We start from the raw sequence: 20433 nt of genomic DNA on the forward strand, positions 1-20433 counted from the left end.
TGGATCTAGCAGAGGAAATGGTGGTATTTTGGCATATTGTTTGCAATTTGCTTCATCCCATATTAACTTGCATCAAATCCATCTCTCTCATACGCATACACAATTACACTCTTACACATAGCTACAATCACACGTGCATACAGAGGGAGATTTTTCTACAAGGCTGTGATCAGAGAAAGTGGTCAGCAAGTTTAAGTACCTAGATAGACATAGACTAGAGTAATGCTGCAAGAGTGTCAACAGAGAGTTGGCAAACTTGGATGCTAGCAAACAAGGTTGGCAGGAAAGGTCTGAAGGCGATTGGCACATTACACCATCAACCTTCATGATATGTTATCATAAAACTTAGCTTTGTTTGATCTGACATGGCTCTAAAATTGGGGATGATGTAAGAAACTATGAAACCCATCCTACTGTGACACAGGAGCATGGTCAGAACTAGATGACCCAAGAACTCTTTCCCAATGCTGCTGTTGTATTTTTCAATTGGGTTTTTATTAGCCATTAAGACACAGGTCCATTTTGATCTCTGTTTCAGTAAAGATGTGTTATGTCTCTATTATAGGAACAGACAATATACTGGGAGCTTGCAGCTTGTATTTTTCTTGTAAGAGATGAATTGGTTACATCTTGTCTGTATGGTATTGCTAGGCAAATTCCATGAAGAAGGCCACTGATGGGCCATATGATGGTCCACAGTTCTCTTAAAGCAACACGGGCTTGGTTCTGTGAACTGTATGTGCAAATACATATGTAAAAATTATCACCAACACTTCAGATGCAAAGCTGGCCAGTTGTGTGGGCAGTTTACCAGCTTACCTATGTAAGGGTTTGCAGTTGGGCAAGCAGTTTTGAAAATCAGTCCAACAATATAGCAATTCCTTAACTGGACATAGCTATTACACTTGATACAATATCTAGGAATCCGTGAAAATGAATTTCAAGGTTTAAGGTCTTGCCTGTCCTGAGATGGGCCCTGAGGTTAGCACCGCCATTGAATGTTATATGGGCTGTCCTACCACTCCGTGTTCTAGTGTCACATACTTTTCAATATGCAGACTAATAAATGGAAGAAGTCAGTATAACCAAAAATACTAGGAGTTAAAAACCTGGTAGGGACTCAAATCCCATGCAAAGGTTCTTTATTTGAGAAATAAATAAATTTTAAAAAGCCTCCTTCAGTCCAATGCTACAGCCCTGAAATGTAAAGACTTGTCTACACTTTAACATTAATCTGAATTAGGGTAGGGCATGAATTTAAAGAGCAATAAGTATTCTGGAATAACTCCATGTGTAGACAAGCCATAACTGTATTACACTGATTGGGTAATCCACACAAAGAATAAAAAGAGCAGCACTTCTCAGATGGGGTGGCTGATGCAATTGATTTAATTTTTAAAGTACCTTCCATTTTTATCATTTTCAGTTACCTACCTATTATCATTCAGCTTCTACTTCCTATGTTACATAACTTATAAAAGTGCTGTAATTCAGTGAGGTAAAATTTTTGTTCTAGACGTATTCAGTAGCACAAAATAGCTGGAAGAAAGGAAGGCAGACATTAAAGAGAGAATAAAAAATCCTTTAGAATATTTGTACTCCTGGAAAAAAAATCCACCCTAATTTCATGCTTTGCTTTTTAACCAATGCTATTAACTGAATATGTATTTTTTCCCACAATTTATGCAACAATATTTCTCTCCTGACTATCTTGGAGCTTCTTTCTATTTCTGGCTTTTGAAGATTTTTTTAAATGTGTCTTATTACAGATGCTTTTTTTAAACTAAAGGCCTTTTTAGGAATGCAGGAAAATATTTGTTTTGAAGTTCTGCTCTCATCTTCACTGCTTACCTTGGCCATAGTTGCCCACTTAATCAAATTCACTAGGCTGTAGGACATTGGATTTTTCTTCTGCAGTCCTGCTTGGTAGGTTGGAAATCAGGTCCTCTCCAGTTCCCCCTTTCGTTATCCTCATCCAAAGGTGACTAGAGGTGATGTGGTTTTAGCTCAGGTTTAATTACAGCAGAGGTCAGCAACCTTTCAGAAGTGGTGTGCCAAGTCTTCATTTATTCACTCTAATTTAAGGTTTTGCGTGCCAGTCATACATTTTAACGTTTTTAGAAGGTATCTTTCTATAAGTCTATAATATATAACTAAACTATTGTTGTATGTAAAATAAATAAGGTTTTTAAAATTCTTAAGAAGCTTAATTTAAAATTAAATTAAAATGCAGAGCCCCCCCAAACCGGTAGCCAGGACCTGGGCAGTGTGAGTGCCACTGAAAATCAGCTCGCGTGCCACTTTTTTTGCACGCATGCCATAGGTTGCCTACCCCTGAAATACAGCATGCCAATCCTCTCTAGGACCAAAAAAGGTGAAGACAGAGTCAGGCTTAACTATGTCAGTGACCAACTGATCAGTACCTAGAGATACGGAGTGGCACACAGAAATTTGGTTTGTGTGAAAGAGGGTTTTTTCTTTTACTAATTGTAGGGATGCATTGTCCAGGCCAGCACCTGGAAGACATTAAAAGTAAACATGATTGTCACAAACATTGAGGTATTGAAATGTTTTCTTTTATGGAACAGCTGCATTTTAAAAGAGGGGGAGAAAAGCTGTCCCATATGTGAGGGTATGAAGGTGACACTTTAGTTATCCAGAAAGAATGCTAACGTGAAAGCATTTCAGAATTCTTGCTAGCTGGGAAGTTATAAAGCTTCATGTAATGATCATTTCCGGTAAAAGGAGATATGTCTCATGTTTGGAGTGAAACTCTGCCATTCATGACTCCAAAGTGCTTGCATCCACATTCTCATGCTCTGTCCTTTGCTGTCTTCCATAGTTGCCTGATTGCTGGATCTCCTGTATTTATTTCACAGTGGTCCTCACAGTCCCAGTCTGGATCCAGGGCCGGCGCTTCCATTTAGGCAACCTAGGTGGTTGCCTAGGGCGCCAGGATTTGGGGAGGCGGCAATTCGGCGGCGGGAGGTCCTTCCGCACTCCGGGTCTTCGGTGGCAATTCTGCGGTGGGTCCTTCACTCGCTCTGGGACCCGCCGCCAAAGTGCCCCGAAGACCGGGAGCGCGGAAGGACCCCCCCGCTGCAAAATTGCTGACAACGACCAGGAGCGCGGAAGGACCTCTGCCTAGGGCGCCAAAAACCCTGGCGCCGCTCCTGTCTGGATCATGGCCATAATGTTTTAGGTACTGTACAAGTACCAAAGAAGACACAGCCCCTGCTCCAAAGTGCCCACTAGACTGTCCTTCCTACTCTAGAATAGTTTCTATAGTCCTTCAAAAACACTTCTGCATGTGCCCTTGATTTTTGACATCTCACCTTTCATTTTTCACATAGCTTTCTAGGGTTATCAACGCATCCACCCCTTTCACTTTCTACTGGAGAGTGGCATTCCTTCTTCCCAGGGGGTGAAAGGGATCTCTTCTGGTGGTGGTGGGTTTTTTTGGGCCGGAGGATGGCAGAACAATATCGCTCTGCTGAAGCTTAAAACCAAACTTTTCACACTTAGGTGTCCAAAGTTAGGCACCTACTTCTATGTTTTGACACTTAAATAAGGCACCTGATCTTCAGAGGTGTTGAGTGCCCTCTGCTTCCAGAGCTGTGGGTGCTCAGCACCTCCAAAAATCAGGATCCTTACTTAGGTACCTAATATGTCTGTTAGATCCTATCTCTGGGCACCCAAGTTTGAAAATCTTCACCCAAAAGATAGCCTGGGTTAGGAATTTACTCCTAGCACACCGTTGACTGAGAGTTGAACCAACATGCAGTTGTAAAAAGCTGCTAATGTTTCATTAAACTTACAGCATTTTACTCCTGCCTAGCCATTTGCCTTGGGCTGCATATATTTATTGATAGACTTGGCTTGACGTTTGGGGAGGGGAGGGGGGAGGCGGAGTCCCTCCTGGTTCCATTGGGAAGGGAAATGATCTCCTCCATTATTACTATTTGTGTTAAAAAGGTGTAACAGTTGCGTGAGAAGAAATAACATTGCTCAGCTGATCAAATGATTCATAATGAATATTTTATCCAGTTGAGCTTCTTTTTCTGCTCACTAAATATCTGTATGCAGATAGTGATTGTCTCAAATATATATGTTCCTAATTACTCGGTGAATTTGTTTAACTCTCTGAATTTCATCAAATTTTGATGTGAGTTGTATTGGTTAATGGGGATTTGGTAGTTAAGTCACATGTTACTGTTTCTCTCCCCTGGTGGGATGAGTGTAAGCATTCCCAAAGTGAATGCAAATGTACAATCTGCTTTTTGTGAACATGTGTCAGTAAAATCCGATTCCCTCCTATGTTCATAGCAAATGAACAGAAGTAGTCTGAGCACGAGCAAAACTAATCCATCCAAAAATTCCAATAACGTTCACATGAATTTTATTCATTCTCCACTCAACACTCCAGTACTTCTATGTGGGTGTTTGGCCCATGTAATACATTCAGTTTACATTCCTTTAACAATACTCAACATGTGCAGAGCACCTTACACAAGCCCCCATGAAATTCCTAAGCCCCATGGAAGCAGCTATGTATCATAACCCATCCCACTTTAGTTTGTCACTATGGGTATGTCTACACTTCAAGCTGGAGGTGTCAGTTCCAGCCTGAGGACGCACACCCACGTTGGCTTTGATCGAGCTAATGTGGAGAACAGCAGTAATAGCGGGAGAGGCTAGCCACCCTGAGTACATACCCATCTGAGATACTAGGCATGTACATAGGGGTGGCTAGCCCCTCCTACCCCGGCAGTTACATTCCACATCATCTCGATCAGAGCTAATGTGGTTATGTTGCCTCAAGCAGGAATTTACACCTCCATCCTGAAGTGTAGACATATCCTAAGGAGAGAAGGTCATGTGATTGGGGGGCAGATTAAGAGAAAAGTATGTTTGCTTCTGAAATTCATGCTGAGACCCTATTCTCATCCTCACCCCCTCATTTTTTTTTTTTGTCTTCTCTGATAATCCAGCTTGTGACAGAGAAAATGTGGCTTCCTCAGACTGGTAGTTTAATGGTAACTCTTAAAAAAAATCGTCCTAATTAAGGAGTCATCCCCATGATTTGTGGGTTTGTATACTGGAAAGCAAACCAAGTCTGCCTGATTTCACTTCTGTAAAAGAATGTAATTCTAGTTCCTTGCCAGTTTATACCATTCCCCATGCTGGGCAATAGATAATTTCTCATGGTCCCAAAGCTTTCAACAATACCCCATTATGTTTCATGACTCATAAATGGGCTGGTGCCCACGGAAAGCCATGTGTCACCAAACAGGCAGTACAGCTCCCTGCAGTATGTTTGAACTGATTTCATAGCCTTCAGACCTAGCATGGTTTATTATTCTCATGACTCGCTCACTGTTCTCATTGTTGCTAAGAAAGTATTGCGTCAGTAGCGGAAATAAAATTAAAGGCCCTGATGCGTTTCAATGGGAAATTAAATGCACGATATACTGAGCTTCAAATGTATGCAGGGGAAAACAACATCAAACACAGGAGAGAATTGAAGTTCAGATATAAAAGTTCCTTGAGATAAGCAACTCCTATAAACTACAGCAGCAGCTGATAGATAAGAGGATATCATCTGATCTTATAAGGCTGCCGTGCTTTTTGCGGGCTCACTTGTGTGCTTAATGTTCCATGGTAGTGGCTAGTGCATGTCCTTTCTCTGGGGTTAGAATAAACTATAAGCAAATAAAAAAACAAAAATTATTTTATGATCTCGGGTCTTATACTGCAACCTTTATTCAAATGAGTTGAAGTCACTGAATCCAAACATTGCTTACATTATTGTTGGTTGCTGGTAGAGCTCAGTCTGTTAAGCGCTGTACAAATACCTGAAGGCACTCTTGAATAAAGGTTGCAAGATTATGGCCTCTTGTTTAGAGGCTGATCTTGCTTTCATTGAAGCCAGTGGCGAAACTCCCATTGATTTCAACTGGAATTTGACTGGGTCTTTTTGAGTCTGTTCGGTTACTTGATAGCATTACTTAATCCTATTTTGATTTGCTGGTTTCAGCCAGTAGGATCCCAGTAGTTATGCAATGTGGGAAATTGCTGCTGAAGAGGCTTTTATTCAGATTCAAAACCAGAAGAAACCCATTTTGGGGGATGTTTGTGGCTAGTTGTGTCTTTTGGCGGGAAGGGACCCTGTCACACACGAAGATGATATACTTTAAAATGTCATTACCTGTTGTTTGTTTGTTTGTCATTGTACAAATAACTGGATTAATAAGAGTAATAGAATTTTTAAAATCCAGTGCACTTTTCCTGATGTGCTGTTTGCTTTCCTTTTTCCTTTTTCTCTCCGTTTGGACAATGAAAATAGACTGCACCTTGAATGGTCCCTTGAAATATGTATTAACTACTTATGCTAAACAATCTTGTATTTAGCTGTGACCTTGAGTATGTTTCTCAGACCTGAAGAAGAGCACTGTATAAGCTTGAAAGCTTGTCTCTCTCATCAGCAGAAGTTGGTCCAGGAAAAGATATGATCTCACCCACCTTGTTGCTCTAATTTCACTGAGTTTCATATTCAGGTACTCATGTTCTAGCATATGGCTGCAAGGTTTGGGTTGCAAACACTGTAGTGTGAATACTTATTTGTTCTTGAAAAATAAAATTCAGAGGAAAAGTTCAAAAAATATAATGGAAACATTTCTGTTGGTCTTAGTTGTTTAACCTTTTTAAATTTTGGTACCAGATTTGAACCAAAAGTGCATAAAGTGGTTTAAAATACCCATTTTTTGTGCAATTGCTCTTACAAGTGTAATTTCCCATTTTCTAATAAAGTAAAGCCCCTTAATTTTATGGTTTAGTCAATTAACATCTATTGAATGTGTGTATTTAAGAGGGCTGAATAATTTGGTTTAGTGCAAGGAGAGTTTTTTATCCATGTTATTTTTCTGAAGGAGTTACAGCAGTCATGCTGGAAATGTGCTTTGGTTTCTTGAACAATCTTTGGGTGTTTATTCAGAAAACACCAGACTGCAGTCCTGGGAAGCCTGAAGAGGTACAGCATATGCAGATCTGTTGTGATGCAGAATGATTAATTTGGTATCCTGCAGTTAATGATTACATGGAAACTATGTGCTCCAGCCTACCCCCAAAATATCCCAGTAACAGACAATATCAAACGTTGTGTTACCCAGAGTTGATGGGCAGCAGGTAATGTGCTGATCAGTCTGTATGTTTGTCACCATCAGCAGGTTTTGAAATTGATTCAGTAAAAATGGCTGAGGCTGCACAGAGCCAGGTCTACAGTCTGGCTCCTACCAACTTGAAGACATTTAGAATTTTGGGGGAAACTTTCCCAGTGTCGACCAGGCCTCAGTGGCTGCAACCTAAAGAGGATATGAACCTTAATGAGAGAGCTGTGTAAGTTAATGGAGATTCTTCTTTAGTTCAAGTGGCTGAAGACAATGTTTTTGGAGCAGAAGGACTTGAATTAATTCCTGGATGCTGAGGGAGGTAACAGTAGCTGGGTCTGGCAGAAAAGATGTCTTTTACTATGCAAATTGCAGAGAGCCTTGTACAAAAGTAGGAGACCTCCTCCTTGCCAAAGATCCATCACAGAGGAAACATCTGCCATTCCCCAGTGTCAGCAGTTGGTTAGGGGCAGGATAAGCAGCCCAACAACTTACGAATTCAAGCAGGTGGAAGGGGAGTGCATAGCTGCTGCTATGCAAAAGGGGAGCAGAAATACGATAAACCTGAACTTCTGCTGGAGATAGTGTTGGGCGAATGCTTTTGATCTGCTACTAGAGCTGTAGCAGGTTACCCATTGCTTTGACCCCCAAAATGCACGTGGCTGTTAAGTCTCCTCCTTTGAAAATTGTCCAAGTAAGTCCAGCTGTTGCTCCAGGGAGATTTTGATAATTGGTCCTGTGCTCTAGTGTCTATCTGGCAGGCACAAACAAGGAGTGCTTCTTGGAAGGGGAGGAAAATTTAGTCTCCATGTCCATTCAGTCCTTAGCCACTTCAATTAGAAACAAGAAAGCCAGTCGTTATGGTACTTCTGTGTGCTATGGACGTCTATCCAGTGTATAGCAGACTGAAAATCTCCATCTTATTTTACCTCAGCCTTCAAAGAACCATCAAATGGCAACAACTTTTTGTCACTGAGATGGGTCAGATTTGATGATAGAATTATTTATTGGATAAATAAAATGAGTTAGAGCCTAGTTATTATGGCGCAAGAGGTAGTAGAAATTACATAGATGGATAAAAACAACGAGGAGTCTGGTGGCACCTTAAAGACTAACAGATTTATTTGGGCATAAGGTTTCATGGGTAAAAAAACCACTTCTTTGGGTGCATGGAGTGGGTTTGTTACCCATGAAAACTTATGCCCAAATAAATCTGTTAGTCTTTAAGGTGCCACCAGACTCCTCATTGTTTTTGTGGATACAGACTAACATGGCTACCACTCTGATAGATGGATAAGTAATCATCCAGATCCTCGACTGTTTGTACAGTATGCCAGTGTGATCTAATATAGGAGTGCTATGTATTGGTAATAGTAGAATACTCTTAATATTTAAACAGTACTGAAATCAGGGCAAATGTAGGCCAGATTTTCAGAAAATTTGGGATGCACAATTTGATGTGTAATTTATGTGCATAGTTACTGTCATTGCAAGTATAAGATAAGGGTATTGTATGTGCAAATGGCTAACCAGGTACTTTTCCATGCACAGTACTAGATGTTTGCATGTGATTAGTGATTGCATGTGCAGGCATGCACTTGAAAACCTAAATTGTCTGAAAGACAGGCTTGGTGAACTGCATTTAAAGAACAACAATATCTACAAATGCAATCCGCACATACAATTGCTTTTTTTCCTTTTAGTTCTGCACTTCTTATAATCAGCTAGAGGGACCCAGGTATGGTTTGTTTCAATATAGCTACGCTCACTTCATTCAAACTGTCATGGTTCACTGACCATGAACCAACTGTAAATTTGCACAAGGCCCCCTGACTTGCTCTAACTCGTACTGATGTGGCAATAACTACTTAGGAGTACAAATGTGTTCCTGGAAAACCATCAACACTAGAGCTGAGCGTCAAAGATGCCTCTGGCGATAAAATAACGGAACACCTGCTGCACACTTAATTTTTTTAAACACAAAAATACCTTCCAGGAGTTCTGTTCTTTTTTTAAAACTGCAGTGCCCTCTGACTGTAAGGCCTGCCTTTCATACTTAGGGGACTTTGCTACGACAGCCTTACAAAACTGCCATGAGCATTTACCAGTTCCAGGTGCAACATCTACTCTCCCACCCTTGAGCATAATGACTGAATTTATATTTACTCGTCCATCAAAAAGCCACTTTTGGGGGGCATCTGGGTGAGTACAATTTTGCAAGGCTGTTTTATGGTATGGGTTGGAAGAGATTTTTTTTTTAATGTAGCTAAAACAAGTGGCACTGGCAAATTATTATTGCTACATATTTATATTGACCTGTAGTAACTCAAATCCTGCCAAATTAATTTGGTGATTGGGGTAGATATGAAGTCTAAAGTGTGACAAAGGTGACATTTAATCCTTGCCTATAGAAGGTTACTCCGAAAAGGTCTTTGTCTATACACAAAAGATGCATTAATTCAACTAAATCATTTTTAAAAACTGGCTTAGCTAAAGCAGTATAAACCCTAATATGGACTCTCATAAATCAGTTTGCACCTGACTCATATCAACTTAAGTCCAGTATCCACTGCTCTTTAACTGCTAGATACTTGTGTAGACATGCTTCTATGCTTTCTGTGTAGCATAGTTCCATGATGACTGTGGGCCCTGCAGATATCATGAGAAACAGTCATTCATTCGCCTTGTCCACACAAGAAAATGTTCCTGTTGATAACAGTGGGTGGCACCCACTAGTGTAGCTGATCCAATGCAGTTGCACTGCAGGTGCAGACAGGTATTAATTGTATTCTGTACTGTTGCAGAAACTGGGTACGGAATGCTGATCAGACAAGGCTAGAAGTTGTACTTGCTAGGGAGGGTGTGGACAATCTGTGCTATCTCAGGCGGCATTCCCAGGCTATTTCCCTGCAATATATTGCCCTGAGCTTCTGCACACCTGATGTTTCCCCTCCCCAGCCCTAGTCAGGAGGAAGTTGAAGAATATGATTGATTGCCAACCTGTCCTGCTCCCCCACACCAGAATTCACCTGGAAGAATCAGTGGCCTGATTCCACTCCCATTAAAGTTAGTGGGGGTCTTTGCATTGAGTTTTCCTGGGGGCTGGATCAAGCCCCTAATGAATACTGGCTCTGATTTGATTTCCTTGGCTGTGCCTCTGAGCACTGTTCTATTTGCCTGGGATGGTTGTCTAGTGACAACACAGTGCACTTCAAGGTGTGAAACTTGAGTTTTGGGATCCAAGTTCTGTCCTTTGCTCTCTAGGTCAACAGGAGCCGCAAGTGCTGTGGAAAGCCGCATGCTTGATGCCTGGGGAAGGGGAAGATTGTTTCAAGCATGCCTCCCTGTCTGACTCAAAGGCAGCAATCAATAAAGGAACCACGTCCAGTCCTGCTCGACTAGAGCTAGCCCATGATCTGATGGGACCTTTGGTAGGAGTAAAGGAAATGTATCCCTGAAGAAAAAGAGAGCTCAATAGCTGTATTTTTGTTTAAAAGCATGGGGTCAGGTTTTCAGGCGGTGTAAACTGGCCTAGTTTTAAACAGCCAAGGAGCTGCCGCTTGTATGCAAACTCACCTTCAACTCTTCCCATTCTGCTGTTATTTCCCCATCTCTGATGGTCTTTTTTTTTTTTTTTTTTAAGATTGCATTAATCACATCACAGGTAGCTTGTAATGTTTTACTGATCTGTGGAATTAATTTTCATCTCTCTGAATCCTGAAGGGGATGGTGGTAAAGGTCCTCCTCTTCTCCAGATTGAGGTGGCTCTCCTAGATCATCTTGGGGATCCACACCTTCTCCAGATTCAGGGAAGAAACAGTTCTTGACTGTTTTGAAAGTACATTTGTACCAGGCACATCCTCATTCTGGCTTTTTGGTACATGAATTCAGAGACATTTGTGGATCTGTTTTAATAGTTTCAAGAAGACCTCAGTCAATCTAACCTGGTAGGTACTGACAAAAGCTGAACATGTTGCTTCATTAACTGCTGCTCCCAGAAACTGGATGGTTCAGATGACAGGAAATGGAAAACAGTTTTTGTCTCAGGGGCACGGGTTTGAATTTGAATGTAGGGCAGTAAAACTGTTTGGATTATATGAGATGAGTTTAGTGGGTTTCAATCCAGTTCTGAGGGATAAAAAGCCACCTTCACGTTTTCCCATGTGCATGTGTGGATTCTTCTTTCTCTCATTCTACACTGCTATTCCAGAAATTAATCAGGATTATAGTAATCACTAATAAAAAGAGCAAATAGATGTTTTCAGTGACTGGTAAAGGGGGGGGAAGGAGGCAAATTCAGAATGTTTTTCTGGCCTTCTACTGTGGCATGGTATCTTCTGGCACACTGGGAAGGGGTATGTGTGTGTGTGCACATTTTTGCAGCCACCTCCATTGTGGTCAGGTTAGAAAATTTGGCCCAAGTGTCCAAGAAGACACAGGACACAATCAGTCTCCAAAAGGAAGAGGTTAGCAGCTGCTCTAGTCCCACTACATGTAGAGCAAAAGCTACTGTGATCAGATGCCTATGCAAGCTCTTTTTCTGTTTAGCTCACAACAGTAGAGGGAATACAGCAGTAAGTGGGGTCAGGTGGTAAGGCTGTGTGCTGCTGTCAGCCTGTCCGTAACAAGGCTCCAAGAAATTGTGAGTGACAAGCGTGAGCCCTTCCAGAGGCTCAGCTAAATATAGGACACTTTAAATAACCGCAGATCCACCCGCTTTCTGATACCTATTCTATGATGCACCTTGTGGTGCAATGGGTGTATGTGGCTCTCACTACAGTCTTTCCCTTCTACTTTTCCCCTCCCTCCAAATGTTTCTCTTCGGGGATGTCATGTCTATCTTCATAAAGGTTTGTTCTATGATAATGTGACAATCAACCCTGGCTGAAGACCGTTTTCCAACCTCCCTGGATGCTGCTCTCTCTCCAGGCTGAGTGATGGCTATTACTTCTAGCATGCAGGGAAAGGGAGAATAGGATCCCTGGTCTTCATTCTTTTTTAAATTAGATCGGCCCAAGCTAGAATCCTGAATTCAAACCACTCAGCCACAAAGCTTTTTGAACCTTGGGCCTCGGCTATGAATATTGGATCCAATCTCAATAATGGGCCTGAACTGAAACTTCCAATCCAAATATCCACAAACTTTGGGAAAGTTCCTCATCAGAGCCAAATCCACATCCAAACTCTGCAAGTGGGGCCTATCTTCTACTGTGTGCAGCCATGCTTAGGCAGCTGCTTTGAATGCATGTTTGAGACTAACACTAAGGGTATGTCTACACTACGAAATTAGTTCGAATTTATAGAAGCCGGTTTTATTGAAATCGGTTGTATACAGCCGATTGTGTATGTCCACACAATAAAATGCTCTAGGTGCTCTAGTCGGCAGACCGCGTCCACAGTACGAGGCTAGCGTCGACTTCCGGAGCATTGCACTATGGGTAGCTATCCCACAGCTATCCCACAGTTCCCGCAGTCTCCGCCGCCCCTTGGAATTCTGGGTTGAGATCCCAATGCCCGGATGATGCAAAACAGTGTCGCGGGCGGTTCTGGGTACATGTCGTCAGGCCCCTCCCCCCTCGTCACAGCAACGGCAGACAATAGATTCGCGCCTTTTTACCTGGGTTACCTGTGCAGACAACATACCACGGCAAGCATGGAGCCCGCTCAGCTCAACTGAGCTCACCGTCACCATATGTCCTCTGGGTGCCGGCAGACGTGGGACTGCATTGCTACACAGCAGCAGCTGCTAACTGCCTTTTGGCGGTAGACAGTGTAGCATGAGTGATAGCCGTGGGGCTGGCAGCCGTAGTGCTGCATTGCACCAGCCCCTTCCAGGCGATGGTATTTTATGACTGGTACCCGTCATCGTCATACTGGTATGGCTGTCAATCATGGCCACCTGGGCAGACATGCTACTGTTTTGATGATGACGGTTACCAGTCATAATATACTATTTTCTGCCAATTGCCCAGTATTGTCTGCTAAGCACCCAGAAGAGGCCGAGGGCGATGCTGGGTGCTGGCGGACGTGGGGCTGGCAGACGTGGGGCTGCATTGCTACACAGCAGCAGCCCCTTGCCTTTTGGCAGATGATGGTATTTTATGATTGGTACCCATCGTCGTCGTATTGGTATGGCTGTCACTCATGCTGCAGCGTCGGCTGCCACCTTAAAATGTAAAAAATAGATTTGTTCTGTGTTCATTTGCTTCCCCTTCCTCCGTGAAATCAACAGCCTGCTAAGCCCAGGGTTTCCAGTTTAATCTTTGGGGGCACCATTCTGTGTGACAGTTGTTTGTGTTTCTCCCTGTTCCTGTACCTGTACGCCATGTCGTCACTCGGCCCTCCCTCCCTCCCTCCCTCACTCCCTCCCGCCCTCCTTCTCCTGGTCCATCAGATACTACTTTCGCGCCTTTTTTCTGACCAGGCGCCATAGCTAGCACTGGGATCATGGAGCCCGCTCAGATCACCGCGGCAATTATGAGCACTATGAACACCACGCGCATTGTCCTGGAGTATATGCAGAGCCAGAACATGCCAAGGCGAAACCCGGACCAGGCGAGGAGGCGATTGCAGCACGGCGACGAGAGTGATGAGGAAATTGACATGGCCATAGACCTCTCACAAGGCACAGGCCCCAGCAATGTGGAAATCATGGTGTTACTGGGGCAGGTTGATACCGTGGAACGCCGATTCTGGGCCCGGGAAACAAGCACAGACTGGTGGGACCGCATCGTGCTGCAGGTATGGGACGATTCCCAGTGGCTGCGAAACTTTCGCATGCGTAAGGGCACTTTCATGGAACTTTGTGACTTGCTTTCCCCTGCCCTGAAACGCCAGGATACCAAGATGAGAGCAGCCCTCACAGTTGAGAAGCGAGTGGCGATAGCCCTGTGGAAGCTTGCAACGCCAGACAGCTACCGGTCAGTCGGGAATCAATTTGGAGTGGGCAAATCTACGGTGGGGGCTGCTGTGATCCAATTTGCCAGGGCAATGAAAGACCTGGTGATAGCAAGGGTAGTGACTCTGGGCAACGTGCAGTCAATAGTGGATGGTTTTGCTGAAATGGGATTCCCAAACTGTGGCGGGGCCATAGACGGAACCCATATCCCTATCTTGTCACCGGAGCACCAAGCCACCGACTACGTAAACCGCAAGGGGTACTTTTCAATGCTGCTGCAAGCCCTGGTGGATCACAAGGGACGTTTCACCAACATCAACGTGGGATGGCCGGGAAAGGTACATGATGCTCGCGTCTTCAGGAACTCTGCTCTGTTTCGAAAGCTGGAGGAAGGGACTTTCTTCCCGGACCAGAAAGTGACCATTGGGGATGTTGAAATGCCTATCGTGATCCTTGGGGACCCAGCCTACCCCTTAATGCCATGGCTCATGAAGCCGTACACAGGCAGCCTGGACAGGAGTCAGGACCTGTTCAACTACAGGCTGAGCAAGTGCCGAATGGTGGTGGAATGTGCATTTGGACGTTTAAAAGCGCGCTGGCGCAGCTTACTGACTCGCTCAGACCTCAGCGAAAAGAATATCCCCATTGTTATTGCTGCTTGCTGTGCGCTCCACAATATCTGTGAGAGTAAGGGGGAGACCTTTATGGCGGGGTGGGAGGTTGAGGCAACTCGCCTGGCCGCTGATTACGCGCAGCCAGACACCAGGGCGGTTAGAGGAGCACAGCAGGGCGCGGTGCGCATCAGAGAAGCTTTGAAAACTAGTTTTGTGACTGGCCAGGCTACTGTGTGAAACTTCTGTTTGTTTCTCCTTGATGAACCCTCCAACCCCCCCCCCCCCGACCCGGTTCACTCTACTTCCCTGTAAACCAACCACCCCACCCCACCCTCCCCTCCCCTCCCGCTTGCAGAGGCAATAAAGTCATTGTTTTTTCACATTCATGCATTCTTTATTAGTTCCTTACAGAGGTAGGGGGATAATTGCCAAGGTAGCTGGGATGGGTGGGGGAGGAGGGATGGAAAAGGACATACTGCATTTTAAAACTTTAACTCTTATTGAAGCCCAGCCTTCTGATGCTTGGGCGATCATCTGGGGTGGAGTGACTGGGTGGACGGAGGCCCCCCCACCGTGTTCTTGGGCGTCTGGGTGAGGAGGCTATGGAACTTGGGGAGGAGGGCTGTTGGTTACACAGGGGCTGTAGCGGCGGTCTCTGCTCCTGCTGCCTTTCCTGCAACTCAACCATACGCTCGAGCATATCACTTTGATGCTCCAGCAGACGGAGCATTGCCTCTTGCCGTCTGTCTGCAAGCTGACGCCACCTATCGTCTTCAGCCCGCCACCTCTCCTCTCGTTCATGTTGGGCTTTTCTCATCTCCGACATTGACTGCCTCCACGCATTCTGCTGTGCTCTATCAGCGTGGGAGGACATCTGCAGCTCCGTGAACATCTCGTCCCTCGTCTTACGTTTTCTCTTTCTAATGTTCACGAGCCTCTGCGAAGGAGAAACATTTGCAGCTGGTGGAGGAGAAGGGAGAATTGGGTTGTCCATTTAAAATGGGGTTTCAATGTAAAAGGAGGGGGCTGCGATTTCCCGGTTAACATGCGGCACAAACACAAGTAAACCACCCCCCCCCCACACACACACACACGATTCTCTGGGATGATCACTTCGCCCCTCCCCCCCACCGCGTGGTTAACAGCGGGGAACATTTCTGGTCAGAATAGCAGGAATGGGCGCCTCTGAATGTCCCCCTTAATAAAATCACCCCATTTCAACCAGGAGAGCTTTCTGGAGATGTCCCTGGAGGATTTCCGCTCCATCCCCATACACGTTAACAGACTTGCTTGCTTTTTTTTTTTTGTAATGTTTACAAATATTTACAAAGTTACACTCACCAGAGGTCTCCTGTGTGCCCTGAGGGTCTTGGGTGAGTTCGGGGGTTACTGGTTCCAGGTCCAGGGTCACAAACATATCCTGGCTGTTGGGGAAACCGGTTTCTCCGCTTCCTTGCTGCTGTGAGCTACCTACAGTACCTCCATCGTCATCTTCCTCGTTCCCCGAACCGTCTTCCCTGTGTGTTTCTCCAGTGAGAGAGTCATAGCACACGGTTGGGGTAGTGGTGGCTGCACCCCCTAGGATCGCATGCAGCTCCGCGTAGTAGCGGCAAGTTTGCGGCTCTGCCCCGGACCTTCCGTTTGCTTCTCTGGCTTTGTGGTAGGCTTGCCGTAGCTCCTTAATTTTCACGCGGCACTGCTGTGTGTCCCTGTTATGGCCTCGGTCCTTCATGGCCTTGGAGATCTTTTCTAATACTTTTCCATTTCTTTTACTGCTACGGAGTTCAGCTATCACTGCTTCATCTCCCCATATGGCGAGCAGATCTCGTACCTCCCGTTCGGTCCATGCTGGAGCTCTTTTGCGATCCTGGGAGGACTCCATGACGGTTACCTGTGCTGATGAGCTCTGCGTGGTCACCTGTGCTCTCCACGCTGGGCAAACAGGAAATGAAATTCAAACCTTCGCGGGTCTTTTCCTGTCTACCTGCTCAGTGCATCTGAGTTGAGAGCGCTGTCCAGAGCGGTCACAATGAAGCACTGTGGGATAGCTCCCGGAGGCCAATAACATCGAATTCCGTCCACACTACCCCAATTCCGACCCGCAAAGGCCGGTTTTATCGCTAATCCCCTCGTCGGAGGTGGTGTAAAGAAACCGGTTTAAAGGGCCCTTTAAGTCGAAAGAAAGGGCCTCGTTGTGTGGACGTGTCCAGGCTTAATTCGGTTTAACGCTGCTAAAGTCGACCTAAACCCGTAGTGTAGACCAGGCCTAAGTATATGCAGCCAATATTTATACCTTAGAGAATTGTGCTGTTCTCAGTGGTGGGAGAATGGACTAGTAGTTAACACATAGGAACTCAAAGTCTGGAGACTTTAGTCCAAGCCCTGCCACTTATTAACGCTAACCTTTAACAAATCTTTTTGTCCCTCTGTGCCTCAGTTTCCCCATCTGTTAAAACAGGAATAAAACTAACTTGTTAAATCCAAACAAATACTCACTTACCTAACAGGGATGTTTTAAGTATGAATGTTTGCAAAGCTATTTAAGGTTCTCTGCTGAAAGGAATTATGCACATATTAAATGTTAAACCATTTCAAGACATGGCTACTGTGATAAATATCGGACTAGAGAAGGTGGATCTCATGACTAATTGTTGAGGGCAGACCCTTAAAGAAAATAGTCATGTTGTACTTGTGTGGGATTTTATATTATATTTTAAGAGAGGCAGATCCCTTGGTATTAGATATGAACAATATGTCTGACTTTATTGCCCTACTCTCCAAACACAGACCTACCCAGTTTACTATTAAGGATTCTGAGTAATATATTCCAAAAGGCAATTTCCTAAATTAAGTACTACAATTCTTACTACCAGTCAGAAAATCTATGGACACATAGTACTACTTTGTAAGTTATTTAAGTGTTCAAAGAAGTGATTTGCAGAGGAAAATGGGCAATGAGATTAAAGACTGCTTCCCAAAACCAGACCCAAAGAGTCAATAAATATGGGCTTCAGTGTTAATGGTGAGAATATTTGACTCTTCTGGACTGATTGGCCCATATTCTCCTCCACTGTTATAGTCAGCAGTAACAGAAACCCTGGGCTAAATGTTGCCTATAGTTACACCTATGCAACTTCACTGACTTCAGTGGGACTGTAACAGGGAGTAGAACTTGGCAGCATAACTCTGGTATCACCAAGCTGGAAAAAAAAAAGTCTAGCCAGTTGATTTTATTATGCTGTAGTTTTTTATTGAGACACACAATTTAATAAATTTTTAATGGTCTGTTCAGAAAACGGCAAGCCAAGTCACACACTTGCTAGGTTGGGTGTGGGCAGAAATGTTAGCAGAACAAAGTGACTATCTGCGTCAGCCAAGGAGACTTGTGCAATTGTACCTAAGAATGGAGCTACTTACTTAAGTGAAAAACGAAGAACATTTCTATCACTCACGCATTGGTGCAGAAATCAAAGCGAGGAAGCTCACTCACCATTAAATACAAAAGCCCAAAAAGTCTGGCAAGAAGTTCAAATATGATGTGTCCTAAGTGCTGGGAATTCAAGCAAACTTCTTAGGTGGTATGTTTGCAATGCCAAATAGACCTACCCAATTGAAAACAGGACTACTCCCTGCCACATGGAGAGGCAAATTGTCAGGAGAAGATGCAGATCTGTAATCAAGGTATTTTGGGAAAGGTTTTTAAACAGACGGATGGTGATATAAGTGCTGTTGTCAGGCTGGAGGAGATCTTGGGAAGGCAAATCCCAAGCACATGATGAAGGGATGGAGACTAAATATAGAGGAGTGTGTGTAACCTAGCCACAATCCAGTCTTGCAAAAATACACCCTAGGAAAAGGTATTGTTACCCCTCACTCATATGCCACTATTTAGAATGTTCTTCCAGATTACAGCTGTTTTATAGCCGTGATGTGGACCTAGACCCGCAGAGTTCTGAATGTATACAAGGGCACTTTACAATCCGTCTCTGTCCCTGGCCCCTCACCACGGTGAAACAATCTCTGCGTTTTCATTCAGCAGCCCTTTTCTCAGGTTCATTTATTAGAACATATTCCTTTCCTTGGAGACTGTTTCCAATGAAAAAATGGAGGTTCTTGGTTGGAGTTTGGCTCCGTATGGGTTTTGCTGAAAGCCTGAAATGCTGTCTTGGCCATATCTATGTCTGATTCTCTCCAAACCTTTTCAAGGTATGCTATTGAGCAGGCAAATACCATGTAAAGCAGCACATTGAACATTATCTAAGGGCTTGTCTACACAAACATTTACACTGATTTCATTGAAGATGTGTTTTTTTTAAACTGATTTTGTTAAACCAGTCCAAATCCTCATGTGGATACTTTTACTGGCTTTGAGTGGCTTATAATGATTTACCTTAATTCAGCTCTTTATTGACCTAAGCTACATCGATACAAGTCACTCTTAAAATATCAGCGGTTGCACTAATTGTTCAGTTTCTAAGCCAATCTAATTAAATCAAGGCCTAGCGCTAGGAGAACTTCAGACAGGAACCTGACTATGTAGCAAACAGTTATAAACACACACACATCAATCCTGTGGAATAGAGGGATGTTGCAAGGCGAGAGCAGGAGAAAGCTTTTGACTGTGAGATCTGGTTGACTGTGGAAGACTCTCAGAAGTGGTAGAATTTCTTGAGTCTCTTAAAATGAAACTGGACTAGGTGTTACAACATACACTATACGGAACAAACTTGTATGGTAGAGGTGGGGAGTTGATGCCCTACAAGACACTTCTGAAAAATTTACCCTTTAGCCTAAGCCTAGAAGTTGGTTCAGCAGATCTAATAAGTTAATGATGGAAATTACATAAGTCCCATTTTCAGAAGTGACTTAAGACACTAAGCCTTCTTGACTCAAAGTGCCTAAATTCAATTTTCAAAAGTGCCCAAGTAATGTTTTTGAAAATGTTCCCCTAAAATCTTTCAAGAAACTCTTTTAAGAATGGTCGTACTTGGAAACTTCAAGATGGATGCTGTTGTTTGGAGACAAAAGACCATGATGTTTAGCATGTAGCTATAAGCTGAAGACTTCAACATTTTTGAAAAGTGAGCAGTGATTTTTGGATGCTGAGCACCTCTCCTGTGAAAATCAGGCCTTTTTAAGGTGTCTCAAGTGGGAACCAAAACACTGAGGCCATCAAAATCATTAGCCGCTCTTGAAAATCTTGACCTAGGAGTACTCCTGAGGATAGATTCTCTTCTCCCCACCTCCAACCAGGTTTAAATCATTCTCTTCCTGTTGACTTTAATGGGAAGCTATGGAGCAGCCAAACCACCTTTCATGCCTCTCTGAAAATATTCCGCCCTAAAGCATAAATCTCTCTTTTAGATAATTTTGCATAGTTTAATCATTCTTTCTGCAAAAAATATTATTCTAGCAATAACAGATGAGCCTGTCAAAATCAGCCAGTGGAGGGCGGTGTTGAGCCATAGGAGGCCTTTTCCTTGCCAGGGGGGCTGAATGCATTGTTTCCTTCATTCAGCATTAGTCCCTAGACCTGTTTCTAAAGCAAACCAGACAGAAGTCTTTATTCAGTATAGGTCCACCTTGCATAGCTTTATCTTTCATCCTCAAAGTTTCTCCATTGATTAGGGTATAAGATTCAGTCCTTTGCCACTTGGGCCCATTGCTCTCCAAATACAGATCTTGCATCTGGATCTGACTCTTGGGGTGTCTGGAACCAGAGCATTGTTGTGGGCCCATCTTTGTGGTAGAGCTT

The 20433-nt window shown here is 43.8% G+C and overlaps 1 protein-coding gene and 1 long non-coding RNA gene across 2 annotated transcripts in view; one reads left to right on the plus strand and one right to left on the minus strand.

Moving 5' to 3' along the window:
• The window catches only part of LOC135973175 (uncharacterized), a 114425-nt gene that overhangs the window by 38120 nt on the left and 55872 nt on the right, over positions 1 to 20433 (plus strand). The gene's annotated exons all lie outside the window — the stretch shown is intronic.
• Positions 15169 to 16966, minus strand: LOC135973172 (myb/SANT-like DNA-binding domain-containing protein 2). Its single transcript, XM_065554946.1, has 2 exons — positions 16020 to 16966; positions 15169 to 15638 (listed from the first exon to the last, which is right to left on the minus strand). Exons 1-2 carry the CDS (start codon positions 16558 to 16560, stop codon positions 15169 to 15171), a joined length of 1011 nt encoding a protein of 336 aa, XP_065411018.1. The 5' UTR covers positions 16561 to 16966.

Source organism: Chrysemys picta, chromosome 8 (genome assembly GCF_011386835.1).
Source record: "Chrysemys picta bellii isolate R12L10 chromosome 8, ASM1138683v2, whole genome shotgun sequence".
NCBI classification, from domain to species: domain Eukaryota; kingdom Metazoa; phylum Chordata; order Testudines; family Emydidae; genus Chrysemys; species Chrysemys picta.